The sequence below is a fragment of the Amphibalanus amphitrite genome, unplaced genomic scaffold (genome assembly GCF_019059575.1).
Source record: "Amphibalanus amphitrite isolate SeventyFive unplaced genomic scaffold, NRLGWU_Aamphi_draft 000821F_arrow, whole genome shotgun sequence".
Taxonomy (NCBI): domain Eukaryota; kingdom Metazoa; phylum Arthropoda; class Thecostraca; order Balanomorpha; family Balanidae; genus Amphibalanus; species Amphibalanus amphitrite.
Genome location: NW_024882315.1, coordinates 100,799 through 121,819, shown reverse-complemented (window position 1 = coordinate 121,819; position 21,021 = coordinate 100,799). Strand labels below are relative to the sequence as shown.

The 21,021-nt window shown below is 49.0% G+C and overlaps 2 protein-coding genes across 7 annotated transcripts in view; both read right to left on the bottom strand.

Annotated features, from left to right (window-relative positions):
• LOC122366640 (leucine-rich repeat-containing protein 40-like) overlaps positions 1-583 on the bottom strand; it is a 62,236-nt gene extending 61,653 nt beyond the window's left edge. For both annotated transcript variants that reach the window (XM_043339131.1, XM_043339134.1), the window contains exon 1: positions 563-583. The gene's annotated coding sequence lies outside the window, so the exon portion shown is untranslated. The remainder of the gene's footprint in view (positions 1-562) is intronic.
• A 10,132-nt stretch (positions 584-10,715) lies between these two features.
• LOC122366639 (tRNA N(3)-methylcytidine methyltransferase METTL6-like) lies at positions 10,716-20,772 on the bottom strand. Of its 5 annotated transcripts, none has more exons than XM_043339126.1 (7): positions 20,742-20,772; positions 20,189-20,243; positions 14,341-14,993; positions 12,884-13,036; positions 12,562-12,629; positions 12,256-12,334; positions 10,716-10,872 (listed from the first exon to the last, which is right to left on the bottom strand). In XM_043339126.1, the coding sequence occupies exons 2-5, from the start codon at positions 20,234-20,236 to the stop codon at positions 12,620-12,622; spliced, it is 864 nt and encodes a 287-aa protein (XP_043195061.1). In that variant the 5' UTR covers positions 20,237-20,243; positions 20,742-20,772; the 3' UTR covers positions 10,716-10,872; positions 12,256-12,334; positions 12,562-12,619. The 5 variants fall into 5 exon arrangements, with proteins under 5 accessions (XP_043195061.1, XP_043195064.1, XP_043195065.1 ...); XM_043339129.1 differs by lacking the exon at positions 20,742-20,772 and adding an exon at positions 20,559-20,580; XM_043339130.1 differs by lacking the exon at positions 20,742-20,772 and adding an exon at positions 20,533-20,560.
• Between the last annotated feature and the right edge of the window lie 249 nt (positions 20,773-21,021).

Genomic DNA, 21,021 nt, shown 5'->3' with positions numbered 1-21,021 from the left:
ACAGCCCAAATTAAGTCTCAGTTTTTAGGTCGGGCACAGACTTGACAGACAGACTGTTGCGGGTGTTTGATGCTGTTCCGTTGAGCTTACATGCGAATTGTTTGGAGATGCCTTGCATGGCAGTGGACTTGTGAGACATTTGGCGATGATAGTGCGTGGCCGGGGGGGGGGGGGCAGGGAAGAGTTGTGACGAAATGATTGATGAAGTGATGAAGTGGCAAAATGTTGTGTAATGTGGTGTAGGTATGATTTATGCCTGCAATGTGTCGCTGTTTTGTGCCAACTTCACACACATAAGTTAGGGAGAAAAGCGGAAAGGTGGCACGCATTTTGACAGACTGTGCAAATGTGCAACCAAGTATGGGCCCCAGTGGCTCTTTGTTGTACTGCAAATTTATGTCTTTATGTCTTTATGACTCCAGCCATTATAGAGTTTAGTACTCCAGCCACAATATGGTATTAGGTATACATATTACATGTACATCCATCCAGAATGAAAATTAAAATGCTTTTATTGAACAATTTTTCCCATTTACTTCGAAAAATGAGAACAAAAATGTACTTATCACATCCAAGCAAAACAATGCTCAAGGTTTCGCTAATTTTGTATTGGTAGGTACAGCTCGTAGCCTACTAAATTTAGTGACGTCATAAGCCCATCATCCATCAACTGGCCATCAACCTCGATTCCAATTTCCAAACATGTTTCGAACAAAAAACCCTATCAAAATGATTTGATCTACCATTTCAAAATATTTATATTAGCTACGTTCCCCCAAAGGCAGCATGATCCGAAGCGGCATTTCCCGTCATATGACCTCTCGGAGAAAGCCCGTCTGGAAACTGAAGGCTGTGACTTGTGAGACTGAGAGAAATGTCATCGGATAGGTATATTTGAAGCAATATAAAGACGCGGGCAGCAATGCCGGTCACACACCGTTCCGTGCTTCTATCCTCAGGATACTGAAATCCTTCTCTTCCACGCCGCAACCCCCCTCCGGGCTGGACAGGCAACTTTATCTCATGCGGGCTGCTCCCTTGGAGCGGCACCGCTGCTCCCGAGGGAGCGCACCCCGTAGCCGGGTGCAGTGAGTACCTTGGGGCTGGTCGGCCTGTCCTTCAGGATGGGCTCAGCCCCGGTGACTCACCAGGGTGCCTGCCCAGACCAATGTCTTCCCCCTAATTCCTATCATCCCATAGGCGCGGGAGCCGGGGGGGCAGTGGGGGCAGCTTGCCCCCCCAACTCTGGGGCCGTGGGGGCGGTGCCCCCACAGCTTTGAGACGGAATACCACACTTTTTTGTAAATGTTTTCTTTTTTTGCTGAAAAAGCCGAGGGGTGAAAAATAAGTGGCCTAAAACCGGTGAGAAAACTAGATTTGGGGGTACCCTAGGTTAATCTCTATTATGGTGTGCCCCCCCCCCCCAGTCGGAAAGTAGTTCCCGCGCCCCTGTATCATCCTTCCGGCTCTGAAATGGTCTAATTGGACCGCAAAGGGCCTAACCCAACAAAACAAACAATGCCGGTCGCACCTGGTAGATCCGTTCTTTTCAGTAGAGGCCAGAGGGTCGGCAGACTGAATGAGTTAGCATTACAATGAACGGGACTAAGGTAAAGTGTTTTTTATCGAGGCCGTATTAATTATTTGAAAATATAAGGCCGTATTAAGTTTTTGATGTGGACGAACCTAAAAAAGAAATTGCATTTAGGGCCTTGGAAAGTGCCAAGCAACGCCCAGCCAGCCATTTGGTTTGGCTCAATTCCGTTTTGCCCCGGCAACTCCGGTATGCCAGCAGCCGATGTAGGCTGGTGTAATAAACGGAATGCCGCCGGAACAGGGGTTTGCGTCGATATGACTCTGATGGCTCTATATCGGTTAGCCAGTCTTCGCCGTAGCGCTGCGGAGTTGGTATGCTTTCGAACCGCGAAGTCCGGCTCCCTGCCACGCCACGGCGTGCTACGGTCGGGTCCGGTTGCCTCGTACATATCCTAGCTGTTCTGGCTTACTGTGGCTGAAGTACGTACGGTTGAGGTACATACGACACGGCTGATACGGCCTAAGTCTAGCCGTGGTGCTGGCGAGCTTTGGGATCAAGTGTCAGCAGCGGCGCCGCCACGCTTTCATGAGCACTACGTACACCCGCATGCAGGTTAGTGGTAGGCTCAGGCACGACACCCAGGGTGGGATGAAAATTTCCCCAAGTTCCAAGGTGCCTATTTATAACATCACCAAAACCTGAAAACTCTCTGGATTCGTCAGGGCATATTTTAAGGCACTTACTGCGTCCCATTCTGGGACGCAGCCCCCTCGCCTTGGGACGTAGCCCCTGCTGATTTGACCCACTGCGTCCCTGCCCTGTGCCGTCCGGTTCCCTGACCTATGCCCTGCTGGGTGCCCTGACCTGTATCCTTCCCTCTAAAATGTCCTGTGCCATGCCGTGTGACTTGCCCTGCCCTACTTTCTGCCCTCCTCAGTGCCCTAGTCTGTTCCTTGCCCTGTGCCCTTAGTCATAGCACGTGCCCTCTGCTCAACTTTGGGACGCAGTTAAAAATTGTTAAAATATGCCCTGGGATTCGTCCCACTGATTGTCGAGAAGTCAACATTTTCATTAAAATAATACAAAATGAGTAAAACGAATGATCTAATAAGCACCCAGCTGACCAAGGGAAAGACGGCTGTCTCTGCCGTCCCTCCCTTGGCTTCGAACCGATTGCAGTCTGCAGAATGATGTATGTAGTTACAGTTGCACTTACACTATGGGGGCCTGGGGCAGAAGCATGCCTTTCCAGCCGGCGAGTTTGTGATGGTGAAAATTTTCTTCGGGACCACCTTCATAAATAGCAATTTCGACTGTTATTTGAAAACATTTGTACAACTATTCTGTAGTCAGATTAATCCGAAGTCCTACTTAATCCTTTTGTCTGTTTAGTCGAAATGGCTTGAATACAATAAACAAAACAAAGCAACTCAGATTCAGACGCTGTATTTTCATGTTACCTATATGTACATACATTGGACACTGCCTTTCTGTTGGGCGTCGAGTTACACCAGGTAGGTACACTGGCGGATCCAGGGGGGGGGGCAAACCGGGCCAAAATCAGGTTGGGGGGGGGGCTAAAATGGGATTTGGCCCCCCCTTTCTGCAACTGATTTCGTCCCTGTAAAATCGCCTCTGGGACGCGATCGGCAAACATGCATGCTAGACAAACTACTCAGTGCGTCGTCCTCACAACTCCGTGAATACTCGAGGGCAGCGCTTTTCGAGGAGCGCTGTGGCCCGAAGGTTTGGACTTTGAATTGTGAAAAACGCCCGCCCGCCGCAAAACGCAAACACCGCAAAACGCAAACACCGCACAACGCGCAAAACGCACGCCCGAAACGCCAACGCAAAGGTCTCAAAAAATAAACAAACGCCCGCCCGCCGCAAACCGCAAATAAAAACACCGCAAAACAATAAAACCGCCCGCATCGCACGCCCGCTAACCGCCAACCGAAAACGCCTAAAAATCGCCCGCCCGCCGCCAAAAGCAAACACCGCAAAAAACGAAAAAGCGGCCGCCAACCGCAAACAAATTTAACACCGCAAGCGACGCAAAAAAAAGAAAACCACCCGCATCAACCACCCGCCCACCCGCCGCCAAAGACAAACACCGCAAAAAAACGCAAAACGCCCGCCCGCCGCAAAACGTAAACACCGCAAAACGTGCAAAACGCACGCCCGAAACGCCAACGCAAACGGCGAAAAAAAATCTCCCGACCGCCGCAAACCACAAAAAAAAACGCCGAAACGCCGAAAAAATAAAACCGCCCGCACCGCACCGACGCTAACTGTTAACCGAAAACGACTAAAAGTCGCCCGCCAGCCGCCAAACGCAAACACCGCAAATAAGCGCCCGGCCGCAGCAAGATAATTTATCAACGACTGGCATACCGTTAGGTTGGTCATTTTCGCAAATCAAAAAGATATCTGCAAAAATCTCCTAGATGAAAGCGCCCGAGTAAAAAACGGATGGCACGTGCGTGTTCCTCGCCCCCAACTTCCTTCAGGTCAATCGTCATTTGGGTCACCTAACGCATTGACGACCGGCTGGGTGGAATGAACATTGCGCCAAGAAACGTAAGTATATTGTCAAAAAGAATCCCCAGAATGGTGGATCCCAAAAGTTTGAAACTTCCACTTTGACCCACTGGACGACACCTTAAACAGTTGCCGACCGGATGACACACATTGTCATAGGCGCGGGAGCCGGGGGGGCAGTGGGGGCAGCTTGCCCCCCCAACTCTGGGGCCGTGGGGGCGGTGCCCCCACAGCTTTGAGACGGAATACCACACTTTTTTGCAAATGTTTTCTTTTTTGTTGAAAAAGCCGAGGGATGAAAAATAAGTGGCCTAAAACCGGTGAGAAAACTAGATTTGGGGGTACCCTAGGTTAATCTCTATTATGGTGTGCCCCCCCAGTCGGAAAGTAGTTCCCGCGCCCCTGCACATTGTTTGGTCACCCACGCCATACTATGCATCATGGGTGCGCCGAAATGACCAAAAGTCCCAATTTCCGGTGTGCAGGGTCATTTTCAACGGCACGTGGCACGTGGTTCTGGACTTTTCCGGCCACTTTGCGACATACCCATGGGTAGTGCACCGAATGGTGGTTGATCCGCATGGAAGAAAATGGGGGGTCGTTTGGATCGTTTTCGAGCAATCTGCCGTGGAACGCATTTTTTCATTTTCCCCATTGGCTTAACACGGGAATTTTCAAAGTCACGTGGCACGTGCACCAGATGGTCCGCGGAGGGGAGACCCATACCAGAACGTAGATCACCTGGCCCACTAGAAATCCTGAAAAAATCAGAATTTTTGGAGCAGCCGTTTTCTAGAGCATCAAGTTGTACTGATCTCAGGCAGCTTTTGCCAAATTGTCAGGGAACTCAGATTTGTTTTTCAATAGAAAAACACAATTCTAAAGAATAGTGTTTTAACTATTGACAACAAACCTTCGGTTACCTACCTAACTGCTTCCTGAAGTGGATGGACAGCAGTAAGCCGTCAGCATAGCAACAGACTGGGATACGCGACTTTGCCCTCGCAGGCCAAGTTAATCACACTGAACAGTGAACTCGAATCCTGTCTCAAAAGTCTGGTAATTCTTAATCTATCCACTGAATTCAGTCATACAAAGGATCAATGAAAGTTACATACGAGTACGTACGTGTCCTATTCTATCCAAAATTACTCCTCACAAACCACTTTGGACATAGTAAAATGCCACCTTCCGAGGCTTACATATATATTTCCAGTGATGCATCTGTATTATATTTGTATTGTATTGAACAATCATAAGCGATCCACATTCTCAAAGTGCGTGGCGATTACTGTTCATCTATTTGACCCAAGATCAACAAATAAGTTTTAATGCGCGTTGCCCCTAAATATATCTGACATATGCTCTTCTCATTTGTTTCATTGAAGCCAACGCTTAGAGATACTTGTTCGGGCATCTGCTGGTCATGGGCGCCGCCACCGGGGGGGGGGGGGACGGGGGGGGACGCGTCCCCCCACTCTCAGAATGGAAGGGGGACGTCCCCCCCAAACTCATTACGGAGCGAGCGAAGCGAGCGTAGTTTTTCGTAGGTTAACGGAAATTTCTGAGTATGCCGTGGTCACGCTTTTGCTAGGCTTATATCTCAGCAACCACTTGACCGATTTACATGCGGTAATTTGTGTAGGGTAGCACTAGATTCATTCCTTCTAACGAGCATCGGACTATTCCCGATGCATGTGAGTGACCCCATATGCACGTGCCACGTGAAAAACGAAGAGGTGTCAGTTTTGTAACAATTTCAATATCTCGGCAACTACTGGGCCGATTGCGCTGAAAGTTAGCATGTAGGTAGGTATACCCACTAGGCAATGCATATCCATGTGCCAGAGTTGGGGTGCTGGCTGCACGTGCGCACGTGCAGGGGTCGATTCCAGATCTCCAGAACGGCTGAACCGATTGTGCTGAAATCTGATACATGGTTAGGGACCGGTTAGTAGGGTGCCATGCAAAAGTCAGTTGCGACCCATTTTGCACGTGCGCACGTGCAGGGTGCCGCTTCCAGATCTCGAGAACGGCTAGGCCGATTGCGCTCAAATTTGGCACATCGTTAGGGACCGGTTAGAAGGGTGCAGTGCACAAGTTAGTTGGAGGTATCCCCTCGCAATTTCGCACGTGCAAGGCCCACCCCACCCTCTCGCTCGCTCCGTTGGTCGCCCCAAAAGGCGTTTTACTGGTTGTTATCCTACTCGAAATTTGATTAGGCCCTTCGGTCCAATGAGACCATTTCAGAGCCGCAAGTATGAAAGAATTAGTGGGAGACATTGGTCGGGGCAGCCACCCAGTGAGCCACTTGGGATGAATCCGACCATTTGAACAGGCAGCCCAGCCCACTGGCACTCACTGCACCCGGCAAAGGACTATAGCTCCAGTGGAGCCATTCCCGCATGGGATAGAGTCGCCCGTCCAGCCCGGAGCATGGGGTTGCGGCGTGGAGGAGAAGGATTTGACTATCCTGAGGTTGGAAGAGATGGAACGGCCGGTGCCGAATCTGAGGGGGTCCAGGAGGTTTAGATACTCAGTATATGGGGTGTGGGCCTACATGCATTGGTCTGACCCCTGCCACCTCGGCCAACAAAATCTCCAGCTCTTATCCGACCTGTCAGCGCGGAACTGCCGATTTTTTTTTTTTTATATCGTGATCAACGTGTGTCGTAAACACGACTGGCCGAACACGGGCCTAATATATTTCGTCTAACCAGCCAAGAACATGACTTAACACCAATCCGACCTCGAAGTCAAAATCCGAACATTTTCGAAGACTTCAACTCCGACTCTGGCCAAAACTGGTCAAAACAGTCAACTCCGACTGATTCCGGCTCCGACCCCACACTTCTGCAGTCACGCTACACTAAATTTCCAGCTTCTAAGAAATAAGCTATACGGTTGACAGGACCACAAAACTTTGAGGCGACTTGACTACTTGACTTGGTTTTCCTGACCTAAGGTTTTATGGTATCAAGCTTGTTACACGGACTGCAAAATTCGTATTTTGGAGCAGTTTTGCCTAATGTTTTTTTGCCAATTTTCGCGGCGCTTCGCGCCGATTCGTGCACAGACCAAAAAGAGAGATTTGTGACTATACAACGCCCCCTCCCCCACGCGGGTATACTATGCAATATGCATTACCTATGCAATATGCATTATCGATCATATTAGTGGCATACATCAGCAATTATACAGTGATAGAGCACCAGGCTTTGCCGTGTCAAACTGAATCGGACATCAGATGTGTATATAGGTAGGTACTCGGTGGGAATGCGGTCTATAGCCAAAATACCTAACCTTAACTTCTTTCCTCAAACCAGTTGTTTTGCCACAGTTTTATGAGTTTTTAATCTTAAAATGGTCAGGAAATAATGAATATTTGCAAAAGGATTTTATATTTATTTTTATATCACTATTTTCCATCTTTCGTAGAGGCTACTTACCTATATTGCAGCGGAAGCTGATTACGCGTTGACCAAGCATAGTACGTAGTTCAAACCAGCTGAATGCTGATTGGCTAGCATTTTTCCGTAAGGGAATGGATTCCTCGGTAAGAGAATGACAAAGTGTAATCTATGGGAATGACTTCAGTCTTCAAACCTAAAATCGATACCGATATATTTGGCTAGGGTGATCGTTGGGCCATAAAAGCTCCTGATTTGTTCTCGTCTCAGCTACAAAACTGTTACTTCAGTTCAAAACCCTATGTTAAAAGTGGCATATTTGCTTTAACCCTCGCCGGACCTATTGGTTTTCTACATACGCGCCGGCCGAGGGGGGGGGCGGGTACGACCCCCCCCTCGCCGTTTCGCCCCTGGTGGAGCTAGCGCGTCGCGGAAAAAACGAGCGTGTGCGCCGTTACGAGACGCAGAGATTGGTACCCGATTTTAAGGTCCTAGGTCAACCGGTGACCTCTGAGGTCAGGTCAAGTGCCCCAAGGTACGGTTCAGTTTTTAGTGAATAACTTCGCGAAAAACGGCCGCAGAGCGCCGATTTTGGCAGCATCGTGTTCGTCTCGCTCAGGCGCGTCGAATGATATACTTTTTGTCCGGGTCAGGTCAATTTGGGGTGTTGACCTCAGGTCAAGGTCAGGTCAGCACCCCCAGGTCACGAAGTTGGTCGAAAGGGGTCATGTCGCATATCATTCGATTCGGCAGGTCTTCCTGAGTCCATTGGTGGCTTTCTTGACTCGCTAGCTCAATTTGATCAAGAGTTATTGACGAAAAACTAATATGACCTTGATGACGTCATAAATGACGTCACGCAAGGTCAACATTGCAAAAGTGACGCATCTAACCTTGCAAGGAGTGCATCAAATCACGATTCTGTGTGCTTGAGATAGTTGGAGATCGTTCCCGGCGCCAGAATAGCAGTTTGAATTTTTCCCCATTGACTTATAATGGTGAGGTCACGAAAATGACCTGACCTCATATGACCTTTAGGAAAAATCCGAGATATACAAGTTGTGGGACTCATAATGGATACTAGATCCTGCAAGTTTCATTTCCCTGTGACATCTCCTCTGGCAGTGAGGGCGTTGCGAAGTTGCGACATCTGAAGACCGTGCAGAGGTTCACTTATGACGTCATAGGTCAGTGACCTGACCTGACCCAAAAATGCGGTTGGTGTCAAAAGATCCGGCTTGGATCAAAGGTCAGGTATGCCAAGTTTCAGCTCTCTATCGCCAGCGTGTTCGGAGCTATCGCGAAAAAACCCTATGGGGGGGGCGGCACCCGCCCCCCCCCCTCGGCCGGCGAGGGTTAAACGTTGAATGCATCCGACCGAAAAAGCCACGGTAAGAATGTCTACTTTTGGGTTTTCAGTCGGTCAGTCCGTCCCCCCCAGTCAAAAATCCGTGGCGGCGCCCTTGCTGCTGGTATTTCCAAGGGTTGCTCCAAATTGGCCCAAAACATTTACCGAACCGAGACCATGCGCGAGACGATGAACACTAATTCAGTCTCAGAAGTGTGTTTTTCTCAACGAGTTCACCAGACATGGCCACCAGACACTTTTGACGCGCCCCTTCCTAAGGGCCGATTAAGGGGTAAGGGGTAAGTTGCACACATCTGGAACCCGAGACTGCGGCTATATATTGACTCGAGGAATCGTTTGCGGCCCTTATTTTGGCGATCAGACGAACCCTTGAGGCACTTTTGACGCGCCCTTTCCTTTAAGGGCCGATTAAGGGGTAAGGGGTAAGTTGCACACATCTGGAACCCGAGGCTGCGGCTAGATATTGACCCGAGGAATCGATTGCGACCCTTATTTTGGCGATCAGACGAACCCTTGAGGAACTTTTGACGCGCCCCTTCCTTTAAGGGCCGATTACGGGGTAAGGGGTAAGTTGCACACATCTGGAACCCGAGGCTGCGGCTAGATATTGACCCGAGGAATCGATTGCGACCCTTATTTTAGCGATCAGACGAACCCTTGAGGCACTTTTGACGCGCCCCTTCCTTTAAGGGCCGATTAAGGGGTAAGGGGTAAGTTGCACACATCTGGAACCCGAGGCTGCGGCTAGATATTGACCCGAGGAATCGATTGCGACCCTTGTTTTGGCGATCAGACGAACCCTTGAGGCACTTTTGACGCGCCCCTTCCTTCAAGGGCCGATTAAGGGGTAAGGGGTAAGCTGCACACATCTGGTCCTGGAACTCGAGGCTGCGGCTAGATATTGATCCGAGGAATCGATTGCGACCCTTATTTTGGCGATCAGACGAACCCTTGAGGCACTTTTGACGCGCCCCTTCCTTTAAGGGCCGATTAAGGGGTAAGGGGTAAGTTGCACACATCTGGAACCCGAGGCTGCGGCTAGATATTGACCCGAGGAATCGATTGCGACCCTTATTTTGGCGATCAGACGAACCCTTGAGGCATAATTTTGACGCGCCCCTTCCTTTAAGGGCCGATTAAGGGGTAAGGGGTAAGAGCTAGGGCCAAATAAATGTCATATTCTTGCTCCCCGTTCCCCAATTGACCTGATAGGAGTTTTTCAAGCGATTCTGAATCCGACGCTGTATTCGTTGCTGTTGCTGACGCTAACTTCACGGACATATTTTTTAGCAGTTCAAAATGACAAATGTAATTTTTTTGGTATGTCAAAACTGGTCAAAACAAACTGAAGTTTGGTGATTTTTTTTTTCAATTAAAAAACTTTTCAAAAAAAACGTAATTAAAAACTTTTTTTTAAATAAATTAACTATTTTTCACATTTTGAGCAGTACGTACTGTACGTAGTGGATTTCCAAGTCAAAAATTGCACTACGTACAGTGTACGTACTGTACGTAGTGGTGGCGGCGCCCCTGAGTGTCAGCTCCAGTAGAGCTCCAGACCTTGTCCGTAATTCGGCTGGAGTAAAGTGCCGGAGCTAGCCAGAGTAAGACCAGCTACGGCCCAGATCAATTTTGCTGGCTGGGCGGCTATCAGCAAAACAACATCAAGAAACAGCGCCCTACTTGGCCTTGATCTCCATGACATTTGCACTGTTGCGGAGGAACATATGCCAGCTTCGACAATATATGATCTACTTTGACTAATTAATGAGCTAACGAACATGTGCCAACGTCGAAGTCAATGACGAATAAATTAATTCTTTTTTACATTAAGTGCAACACACTCCAAAGCAGCATGTCTGTTTTCCAAAAATATATTTGCGCCTTTTTATAGTTCAAATCACACATGAGACTTCATAGCGTCAGCCAGTTCATCGCACCACTCCTCTTCGGGTCAACAGATGTCAGATCGCATCGCTCGCATCAGTCAATGCGGAGACGAGAAAAAACGCTCTCTGGAAAAAAGATAACATGACAAGTTGGACCATCTAGATTAAAGGGGGTTTGGTAGCCATTTGAACATTTAATACTTTAATGTTTAGACCATAAACGCGATTTAGAGATAGGTAGTCGACGCGCCACCGAGATATAAAACTACGACAGTGACCTGCGGGTTAAGTTCGGTCGTGAGTCGTCGGTGATCCCTGCATTGTGTAATGTTGTCTTTATAATAATAACATATTACATAATTCATTCGTTTCAAGAACCTTAACCGTAATAAACCCGAAAAGGTTGAGAAATAAGCCCGAGAAGCTTGAATGGTATTTATTTTGGTGAACACGAAACACGAAATTTGGTGAACACGAAATAGGTACCCAAAAATAGCGTGAATATTTTAAAGGGACCCTCCCACCTTCAAAAAAGTTTATGAATTGGCATGAAAAAGATGTCGCTCGGTTCAGAAAGAGCGAAAACGAATATCTACCAAATTTTACCGAAAATATTCACCGGTTTTCAAGATATTAGACTTTTACTTTTGTTTACTTTTTTGGGATCTCCGCTGTTTCTAGCGACTTTATTTTAGGAGTGCGGCGTTTGCGGCATATGTTGCGCGCAAATAGCATATACCACCGCGTGCTACAAAACGTTTTAGTCAAACATTTAAAAATCGTTAGATATTTGCGCTGACGTCACACATTCAGAGGGGTATTCCTAAGCATTAGCCCCTCTGAATCAAAATGCTGCAATTTTGAAATTCAATATTTCCGAGTTAAGGCATTTCTCGATGTTGTGAGTGCCGAAACCGGTAATTGTGAGCCAGGGACCCCATTTTGGCTATCTCAACTCAAATCTTATGTTAAGGTGGGAGGGTCCCTTTAACTAATGCCGGGGTATAAAGACGTGAATCCTCGGGCAAAACATAAGCAATTTTACAATGATTAGAAACAATTTTTCCGTAACAAGCTCGGATGACTCGAGCAATGAGCACATGCCAGATAACAAAAGCACATGATTTTCCTCAGAGAAGAGACAACTGCGTGCGGTCTTTCATTACCCTTTGGTTGACTTTTATCGTTTAGAAGTTGTGATAGTTTCGTTCTACCAATTGCGACAGTTTGAAAAAAAAAAACGATGTAATGTATCACCGCCGTATTAGTAAAGTAATATTGACACCGCCGGTACCTATAAAAAAGGTAGTTTTTTACATTGGGTTCCGCAGTTACTTTTGACGTGCAAAACTAAAAAAGAAGGTGAGTGCGAAAATCGGTTCGATGATTTTCCTGATGCAGTGATATTGATTACAATAGTCAAACCTATAATGATATCAAGTTACAATGGGAAATTGGAAATATTGAAAGCAGCATCTTTGATTATACTCTGGTTGGGATCGGACTTACCGTAAACTTTTTTTTTATCGGGAATGGAGCGGAGCTGGATGCGAGCATCGGCCTTGCTTTGGCGGAGTGCTGCCATGCCCTGCAACGAAACCCGACGGCGCTGATAGTCGTCGAACACGGTTTATCAGGAACCAAATGCTATCTGGTGCCATGAGCAGCATTAACTTACAATACAATTATACACATCGACAAGATGAGTTGACTTTAGCAAAAAAGTTTTGTGTATACTTCCTCGCCAAGGGAGTCAGCACATGCAAAACTAATGGCAAATGAATAAGCAGTGCGATATGGGATGGGACCACTTACATCCAGACTATTCCACTCCACCAAAAACGTTTTCCAGAGGGCCGTGCTATCCAAACTGTTATCTTGCTCTGAAAAAGACGACGGAATTACGTCAATCTTGCATCATGACTGCGGCGGTGTTAAAAGTCATCAGGGCATGCTATCGCTTCAGTCGTTTCACCCATGGGTACACAATAACAATAAAACAGAATGTACGAAGTCAGTGAAATGGAATCGCACAGCACACTTACGGTTAACCAATTCATAAATAATTAACCAATTCACAATGCACGGCACACTTATTATTTCACCAAATAAAGCGATACTGGATAATCCACCTTACCTTCTCCGAAACTTCCCCTGGACAAAGGTGCGGGATACATCGACACCCTCCTTCTTGTTGACAGTTCGTCGCGAGACATACTCGCAAGACGTCACGTCGAAGCCGGCTTCAGTAAACAGCGACGTCAGCTCGTCCGTGGTGAAGTAGTAGGCCCTGTAGATGTAGAGAGTACGTGTTCAATGAAAACGTTTTCGAGTTTATAGAGCGGAGGAGGTGGGTCGTTTGGCAATACGACAATGGGTGCAAGTGGGAGGAATTGAATGCGTCACTGGAGATGTTTTCATATTGAGCATTGTTAGTGAAATGTTAGTGAAGCATAATGCAAGTGTTGATGTATTCGCAAGTGTTTGTGCACTATCAAGGTCCAGTACTTCCAGGTCCTACGTTAAAGGGACACTCCCACCTTAACATTAGTTTTGAGTTGAGATAGCCAAATTGGTGGCCATGGCCTGCAAATACCGGTTTGGGCACTCACAACATCGACAAATGCTTTAATTCGGAGATATGGAATTTCAAACTTGCAGTTTTCGGATTCTAAGGGGCTAGTGCATTGGTATGCCCCCTTAGAATTTGTGACGTCAGCGGAGATCTAACGATTTTTAAATCTTTTACTAAAACGTTTGGTAGCACGCGGTGGTATATGCTGCTTTGCGCGCAACAAATGCCGCACTTTCAAATAAAGTCGCTAGGAACAGCGGAGATCCCAAAAAGTAAACAAAAGTAAAAGTCTAATATCTTGAAAACCGGTGAATATTTTTCGATGAAATTTGGTAGATATTCGTTTTCGCTCTTGCTGAACCGAGCGACATCACTTTCGTGCCAATTCATTAACTTTTTTGAAGGTGGGAGGGTCCCTTTAAAAATGCTTAGTTGTTTTTCATGTTAAACGGCCAATTCATTTTACTGGAACTCGATAATACGTAGGCATAATCTGTGAATATCGTCTTGCCCAGATTAGACGTTTTATGTATTTCCATAGTAACTCTCAGTTCGCACAAAACTGCCAGGTACCGGGATGTACCGGGCGGGCCGACTCCCCGTCTCAAGCGTCGACTCGAGACCGCCAATCGATGCTTACCAAACGGTCATGGGGACGTTCATCGACCATATGCACACTGGATGGGACGGCACAGACACTAAGTCCGGCTGTTACTCACCCGTCACGCCGAGCCGACGAACACACACGTGCAGAAATATACCATGATCTACACTTAAAACTCCTTGATTCTCAAGAATCAAACTTACAAAATCTTGACACACATACATAAAACATTTAGAGTTGCAGGTAACGGTTTCATAAAAAGACATTTGGAGAAATATTGCAAATGTTATAAATCCTAAAAATCTTTGAACATCTAATACTGGACTTAAGTATAATAAAACTAACATTCATAATGCCCAGTCATTCCTAGAGGTTCCACCAAACAAAGTCCTGCAAAATATGAGGAATTGCTTACCTTGTACCATCTTGTCGCACATAGAAGTTTTCTGACAGCTTGTGGCCAGCCCCAAAGCGTAGCTGAGCAATGTCGTATCTTCCATAATCACGGATGATTACCATGCCTCCATCCCTGACGCATTGTGAGATGTTTTTGACGACAGAGCACAGCTTGTCTGGATTGATTGCAGAGAGAACAAAGATCAGAGACACTATATCCACAGACCCATCTGGTACTTGTTCTGACAGTGAGCTTGAGGTGATGTCATGAACAAAGGCATGTACCCGTGAGTCATCATATAACTGATGTGACTTAACAAAGTCAATGGCTCTCTGTGAAAAGTCACAGGCGTGCACATACCAGTCAAGACCATCCTCTATAAGAGGATAGAAGAAGTTGCCAACCCCACAGCCTATCTCAAAAAGAACTTTCTGTTTTCCGTCTTGTACGCATCCAACCAACTCTTTGAACTCTCGTGTGGTCCAGTGGCGGTCTTTGTAAAATCTTGTCTCATTGCGTTTGTAAAACTTATCCCAATTCTTCGCTGCTTCTTGTTCCAACTTGAGCCGTTTGAACTCACTCACAAGGCCCCGTGACTCTTGTTTCTTCAGCAGTGCATGTTGTTCCTCTGAAAGTGGCTGCAGTTTGGTGCTTGTGATCACACTGGCATCCTGCAAAAAAAAAAGTCACTGACAATTAATATTGGTTTGATACCAAACCAAAAATATTAAATAATGTAAAAACAGCACATAAAGTTAAAAAGGCTGGACACTGCTCAGGGCTACCTATATTAAATTGGTATAACTTGACAGCAAAAAAGGCAAGTAGGTATAGTCTCTCTTGAAAGTATCGCGACTCTTTGGGAAGGCGCCACCTGTCCCAGCCGCGGTTGAGCAGAAAAGTTTGAGAGCCGCTGGTAACACTGACCGAAGCCTGACACGAGAAGGCAGCCATACCACCCGACCTGGCGGTATGTGGATCGGCACTGGCCAAAGTAGCAGGTGGTGGATCGGTCCAGATCTCGGGAGCGATCACCTGCCGATGATGGTGGTGGAGATGCGCGGACTTCAGGATCAACCCCGCAGGGTCCGCAACGCGAGGATGGCTTACAAGGCCGACTGGGTTGCGTTCCGCGACACCTGTGAGGCGGCCCTCCTTGAGGCCGGGACTCCGGAAGAGTCGGTGCAGCTACAGTGTGCCCGGTTTTCGGCGGCCCTACGTCAGGCGGGCGTGCGGCATATCCCTCGCGGGGCCCGCGCGGACTCCAAACCGTGATCACTTGATCCTGAGCTCAGGGAGGCCGTGGCGGAGCGCCGGGAGGCCCGACGCCTGCTGCAGCCTGGGAACGAGCGTTCCAGGACCAGGTGGATGGAGCGTTCCAGGACCAGGTGGACGGAGGCGAAACAGAGGGCGGCGGAGGTGGAGAGGAGAGTGTCCCGTGATCGCTTCCGTCAATTCGTCTCTGAGACATTGAACCGACCAGCCAGTCTGAGGAGAGTATCAAAACTCCTAAAGAAGTGGGACAATGCAACGGATGAAGAACAGCGGGATGGCCAGGCAATGGAGGACGGCGGCCGACTACTTGTCACCGATCGTGCCAAGGCGGATGCTTTTGCCAGGACGTATGTCCATGTGTCAAGGCAGATCCGAGCAACGAAGATCGATTGAGAGGTCATGAAGAAGTTGCAAAAAAACCGCCCTCAAGCGCTGTGCGAAATGTCAAGGAGACAGAGAGGCCGGGCGCTGTTGTGGACCCTTCACCCCTGAAGAACTCGCTCAACACATCCGAGAACCCGAGCTGAAGAAAGCCCCTGGCTGGCCCGGACGGGATTTCAAACGAGATGCTGATGCACCTCGGTCCTGTTGCGCGTGACGCCCTGCTACGCCTCATTAATACCTCGTGGGCGACAGCAGAAGTTCCAAGAGAATGGCGTGCGGCGACAGTGATTCCCATCCCCAAGGCCGGGAAAGACAAGAGGCTCCTCAGCAGCTACCGTCCCATAGCCCTGACGAGCCACGTCGGGAAGCTGGCAGAGCGACTGATCCTGGCCCGGCTCACCTACCTCAGTGAGAGCAGGGGCATGGTGCCGCCGGAGCAGGTGGGCTTCAGAGCCCACCGCTCTGTAGAGGATAACATCGGCCGCCTCGTGCAAGAGGTACAAGATGGGCGACAGCTCCCCCGGCCGAGACACCATGCAACCATCAAGACGGCGCCACAGCGCAGAAGTACGTCCTCCTCGCTTTCGACTTTGCGAGGGCGTACGACAAAGTCGACCACCGCCTCCTCAGACTGCGGTTGCTGGAGCGGGGTCTCCCGGCCTGCATGGTGAACTGGGTGTGGCAGTGGCTCAGAGACCGTCGAATCAGGGTAGAGGTGAACGGGGTGTTCAGCGGGGAGAGAGTGTTGAGAGCGGGCCTGCCCAGGGTAGTGTGCTCTCGCCGTCCGTTTTTGTTATGGGCGGCGACACTCGTGCAAGACCTCCGTGACATCCCCGGTATCTCACCGCGGGCGACACCGCAGCACTGTGCGCCGGGAACTCCATCCAGATAGCCAAGGACATGGCCCAGAGGGCAGCAGACGCCCTTCTCGCCTGGGCAACGAAGTTGAAGATGATCGTTGCAGCGAAGACCCAGATGCTGGAGTTGTCGCAGTGGCACCGCGACGCAGTCGACTGCCAGATCAAGATGGCGGGGAAGACAGTGTCGGCCACGGACTCCATCAACGTACTCGGCGTGCAGATAGACAGACTGCTCCACTTCGGGCCCCACTGCCAAAAGCTGAGGAGAAACGTCCGCCCACGCACCGCGCAGCTACTTCAGCTGTCCGGACGGTCCTGGGGCCTCGAGGAGGACATGCTCAGGACAGTAGCCAGTGGCTATGTCCGAGGAGCCCTGGAGCACGCCGCGGCAGCCTGGCTCCCTGCCACGCCGCCCTCCCACGTGGAACTACTGGAGCGGGAAAGGAGAGCGGCGGCGAGAGTCGTCACGGGGTGCACTTGCAGCACTCCGTCGGACGCGCTCATGGCAGAAGCGGGCCTTCTTCCGGTATCGGTGAGGAGAAGGACACTGGCTGCGCGATTCCTGGTCAGGGCGACCGCGCTCCCCCCGGAGGAGCCGCTCCATCGAGTGGCCGCGGCGAACGCCCCGGCCCGGCTACAATCCGTGACCGGCTGGAGAACCTTGGCACAGGAGCTGTGGGAGGCGGCCGGTGTCGGTCCCCCCAAGGCCCTAAATACAAGGTTGCACGGACTTATTTCTACTAAACCTACCAGAATATAGTTTCACGGTTGATTATTTAAATAATTATTCAATCAAAATTTCTTTATTATTATCTCGTAATCATTTATAAGCAATTTTATAAATCAACTTTCAATTTGCTTGCCTTTTACTAGCAAAATAACTTTTCTAGTATTGGGTCAACATAGTGGTGTAGCAGTAGGAACCACATCTGGCAAAACCCCAATGCCTACATACAGCAGAAAAGCAGCCACCAGGTGTCGCCACAGTCGCCACTTGGTCGCCACACAGATGTCGCGCGCGTCGCCAATCGCCACACTACCGATTTCCATAAGGACGCATATGTACGGATATGTATAGGAAAGTCGCCCTTAAGGATTACGCTTACATCCTTTGCTTATGAGGTCGGTGGTTGGAAATTGGGAGGGGCTCAGCTATTTTCGACCACGGATATGCCTTTATCACATGATGAGGAACATGCTGATAAGCGTTTTATGCGTCATAACAGCACAAAAGTATTTTTAATCATTTTTCAAAAATAGCCGTTCTGCCGTATCTTTCAGTGCAAGGTGCCGTCGGTCATCCCCGACGTGACGTCACGCAGGGAATTTGCCAGATTTTCCTACTAGACTTCGACACCCCCTGGGTCCCCCTATCGACCCGGTGTCGCAGGCGAGCGTCCCCCGTGGGAGGTGAAGAACAGGGTCACCATCAGCCTGGATGTGGGACCACTCCCACTGAATGCAACCTCCACACAGAAGCGTGACGCGGCGACCTGTCACCTAGGTAGCCTGCCACAGTGTGCGACTGCGACCTGGGTATGGTCCGATGGCTCGGTAGAGGGAGGCATCAAAAACGGCGGCGCTTGCGTCTTCATCGAGGACCCGGACATCTAGCAGCACCTACTCACGGTGCCGGCGGGGAACGTCTGCTCCAGCTACCGTGCTGAAATGGTAGTCCTCAGAGAAGCGCTGAAGCTCCTGCTGGACCGGCCAACCCTCCCTCCTGAGCCGATCGTGATATGCACGGACTCCCAGTCAGCACTGGCGGCGCTCCGGGGTGGCCCTTTTACACAAACGACCATAGGACAAGAAATCGGGGCGGCGCTTCAACAGCTGTCGGCCCGCGGTAGGAGTACCCACCTGCAGTGGGTACCCTCCCGCTGCGGCCTGCCCGGGAACGAGAGGGCGGACGAGCTGGCCAAGCAAGCCTCAGCAGTAGACCAAGAGGATGTTCCCATCAACGCCATGACGGTGTACCGCGCGGCGGCAAGGACGGCGCGGGCCCAGTGGGTCAGCGACTAGCCGCGCGGATGGTACCGCAGCCTCATAGGAGCGAAGCTGAGTGCCCGGCCCGGCGTAATGGGAGCTAGGCTGCGACTCGCCGGGACAATCAAACCCAGCAGGGAGGAGGTGCGAAGCGACGGAGTTATCGCGGCCCTCGCGGCCGCGTTCAGGACCCTGCAGAGCCGTCAGGCTACAGTCGACTGAGGTCGACCTGGAGGGAACAAACAACAACAAAAACAACAACAATAACAACAACAACACCAACAACAGGAGGCAGCCAGCACGGCGGGGCGAGGGGAGTGGTTGCGGACTGCGAAGGGATAGGGGGAGGTGGCAGTCGTCGTCCGGAAAATTGTGACGGCAGCAAGCATGTGGTCAACGGAAATCACCCGACTCGCAGAGGATTTGTTGAGATCTGTTTCATTGCGAAGCTAAAAATTTTACCTGTCATTGGCACGGCTGTCAGTTTTCTGTAAATCCGAAAAATTGTGCCCGAAAGTGAGAAAATCATCAGTTGCACCCGCTAGCAGAAGGCATCCGTGGGTGCAGATGCACCCGCGAGCGGATTCAAATCACAAAAAATATCTAGCCCATTCGCCAATTCGTCCTCTATAGGTATTTGAAGTTCTCTTTTTTGAGCCGGCTAGTGAATGGTGACAAAAAACGTCCATCTGTCTTCTTTTTAAAAGCCCTATTTGATGCCAGCTTTAAGCTTGCCCCCCTCTCATAGTCATGACCTGTTTATGTCATTCAGAAGGCTGCTTCTTTACGTCGTTCAGAAGGCCGCTTCAGAGTGGGGTTATGGTGGAACTTTTCTCTGTTGTGATTTTAAGAGTCACGCACACTGAGTGATTAGCGCCCACTAAGGCAGACCAATGAGCGCACGGCTGGTGAACCCAAGCGGCACCGGTATCCGTCTGGGGCAGGGGACGGGGTCAAGGAAGAGCAATACCAGCATGATCTTTGGCAGGCCTCCACCTGTTTCGACTCAGTTGTCAGCCGCCGCTGCCTGTGTCATACAGCAATTTTCCTCCTATCGCTGGCGTAGAATCGTGTTACGGCGTACTTTGTATGATGCAGGCCATAACCTTACTGCTGGGGTCCTCAAACTGAATGGAATCGTTCACTGAGCCACCACAGCCCACAACGCGTAGGCACTTTCAAGAGAGATTATACCTAGGTACCTATTCATTTAATTTACTTTTTACCCCTGGTAGGTAAAAAGTAAATTAAGATGTAAAAAGTAAAAAAGTAAATTAAAAGATGTAGGTACCTACCTACATCTTTACAATAATAGCTTGACAAGAATAGAGTGAGCTGAGACTGTTTATGTTCTGACTCACTTGACAATCAACCTTGGGTCCCTCCGAGCAATCTTTATCTTCTGCCATGCTGATGCTGCAAAGTGAAACAGCCGATCATTGATATTGCATGTTTATGGTTCAGGGCGAGTACTAGCCACAAAGCCTAGACGACAGACGTCCACCTCAGCACTTTGGTATGTTTAATTAGTTAAAAAATATTGACATAGGGGACTTAACAGCACCAATAATTTTGATTTGTGATTGCATGAATATCACCAATATGAAAAAAAAAAAATTGTTTTTGTTAAAACAAACTGATCACTGGTGAGTTAAATAGAACTATCTACCTATTCTGCACTCTGGAAAACCGGCAAACCCATTACCCAATTGATACACAAATGATACAAACAACACAGTGTTATAAAAACACCTCAAATTTACCCCGCGTTCGATGTCTCTCGGACGACGAAGATTCTACGTCGTCCGGCCAATCCCGTCCAAGGTCAGTGGGGGCTCGGCTGCGGTTATGGAACGTGATTGGTCGGACGGCGTAGAATCTTCGCCGTCCGGGAGACATCGAACGCGGGGTAAAATTTGTTGGCGGCGCGTCTTTTTCGAAACTGCTGCGCAAGTATATCCAACCGTTTCACCCATACCCCAAATCGCGTGAATTTACCAAATTCACCATCACAATTCCTGAAAAAAATGACAGCTCATTCCAAAAGAAAATATTTTAGACCACTGAACTCTATAGTTTAGACCTATGGTTTAGACCCTTAAAAATTGTTTGCTTTAAGGTTGTCTAAGCATTTTTACTCCGTAAAAATAAATATTTAAAAGAACGTGGTTATTATTTAAAGGAAATAGTTCAC

Coding starts and splice junctions, on each gene's coding strand:
- LOC122366639 (XM_043339126.1), bottom strand. CDS start 20,236: ATGGCAGAAGATAAAGATTGCTCGGAGGGACCCAAGGTTGATTGTCAA. Junction 14,994..20,188: donor GACCCAAGGTTGATTGTCAA/GTGAGTCAGAAC, acceptor TTTTTTTTGCAG/GATGCCAGTGTGATCACAAG. Junction 13,037..14,340: donor GTGCGACAAGATGGTACAAG/GTAAGCAATTCC, acceptor CTACATCTACAG/GGCCTACTACTTCACCACGG.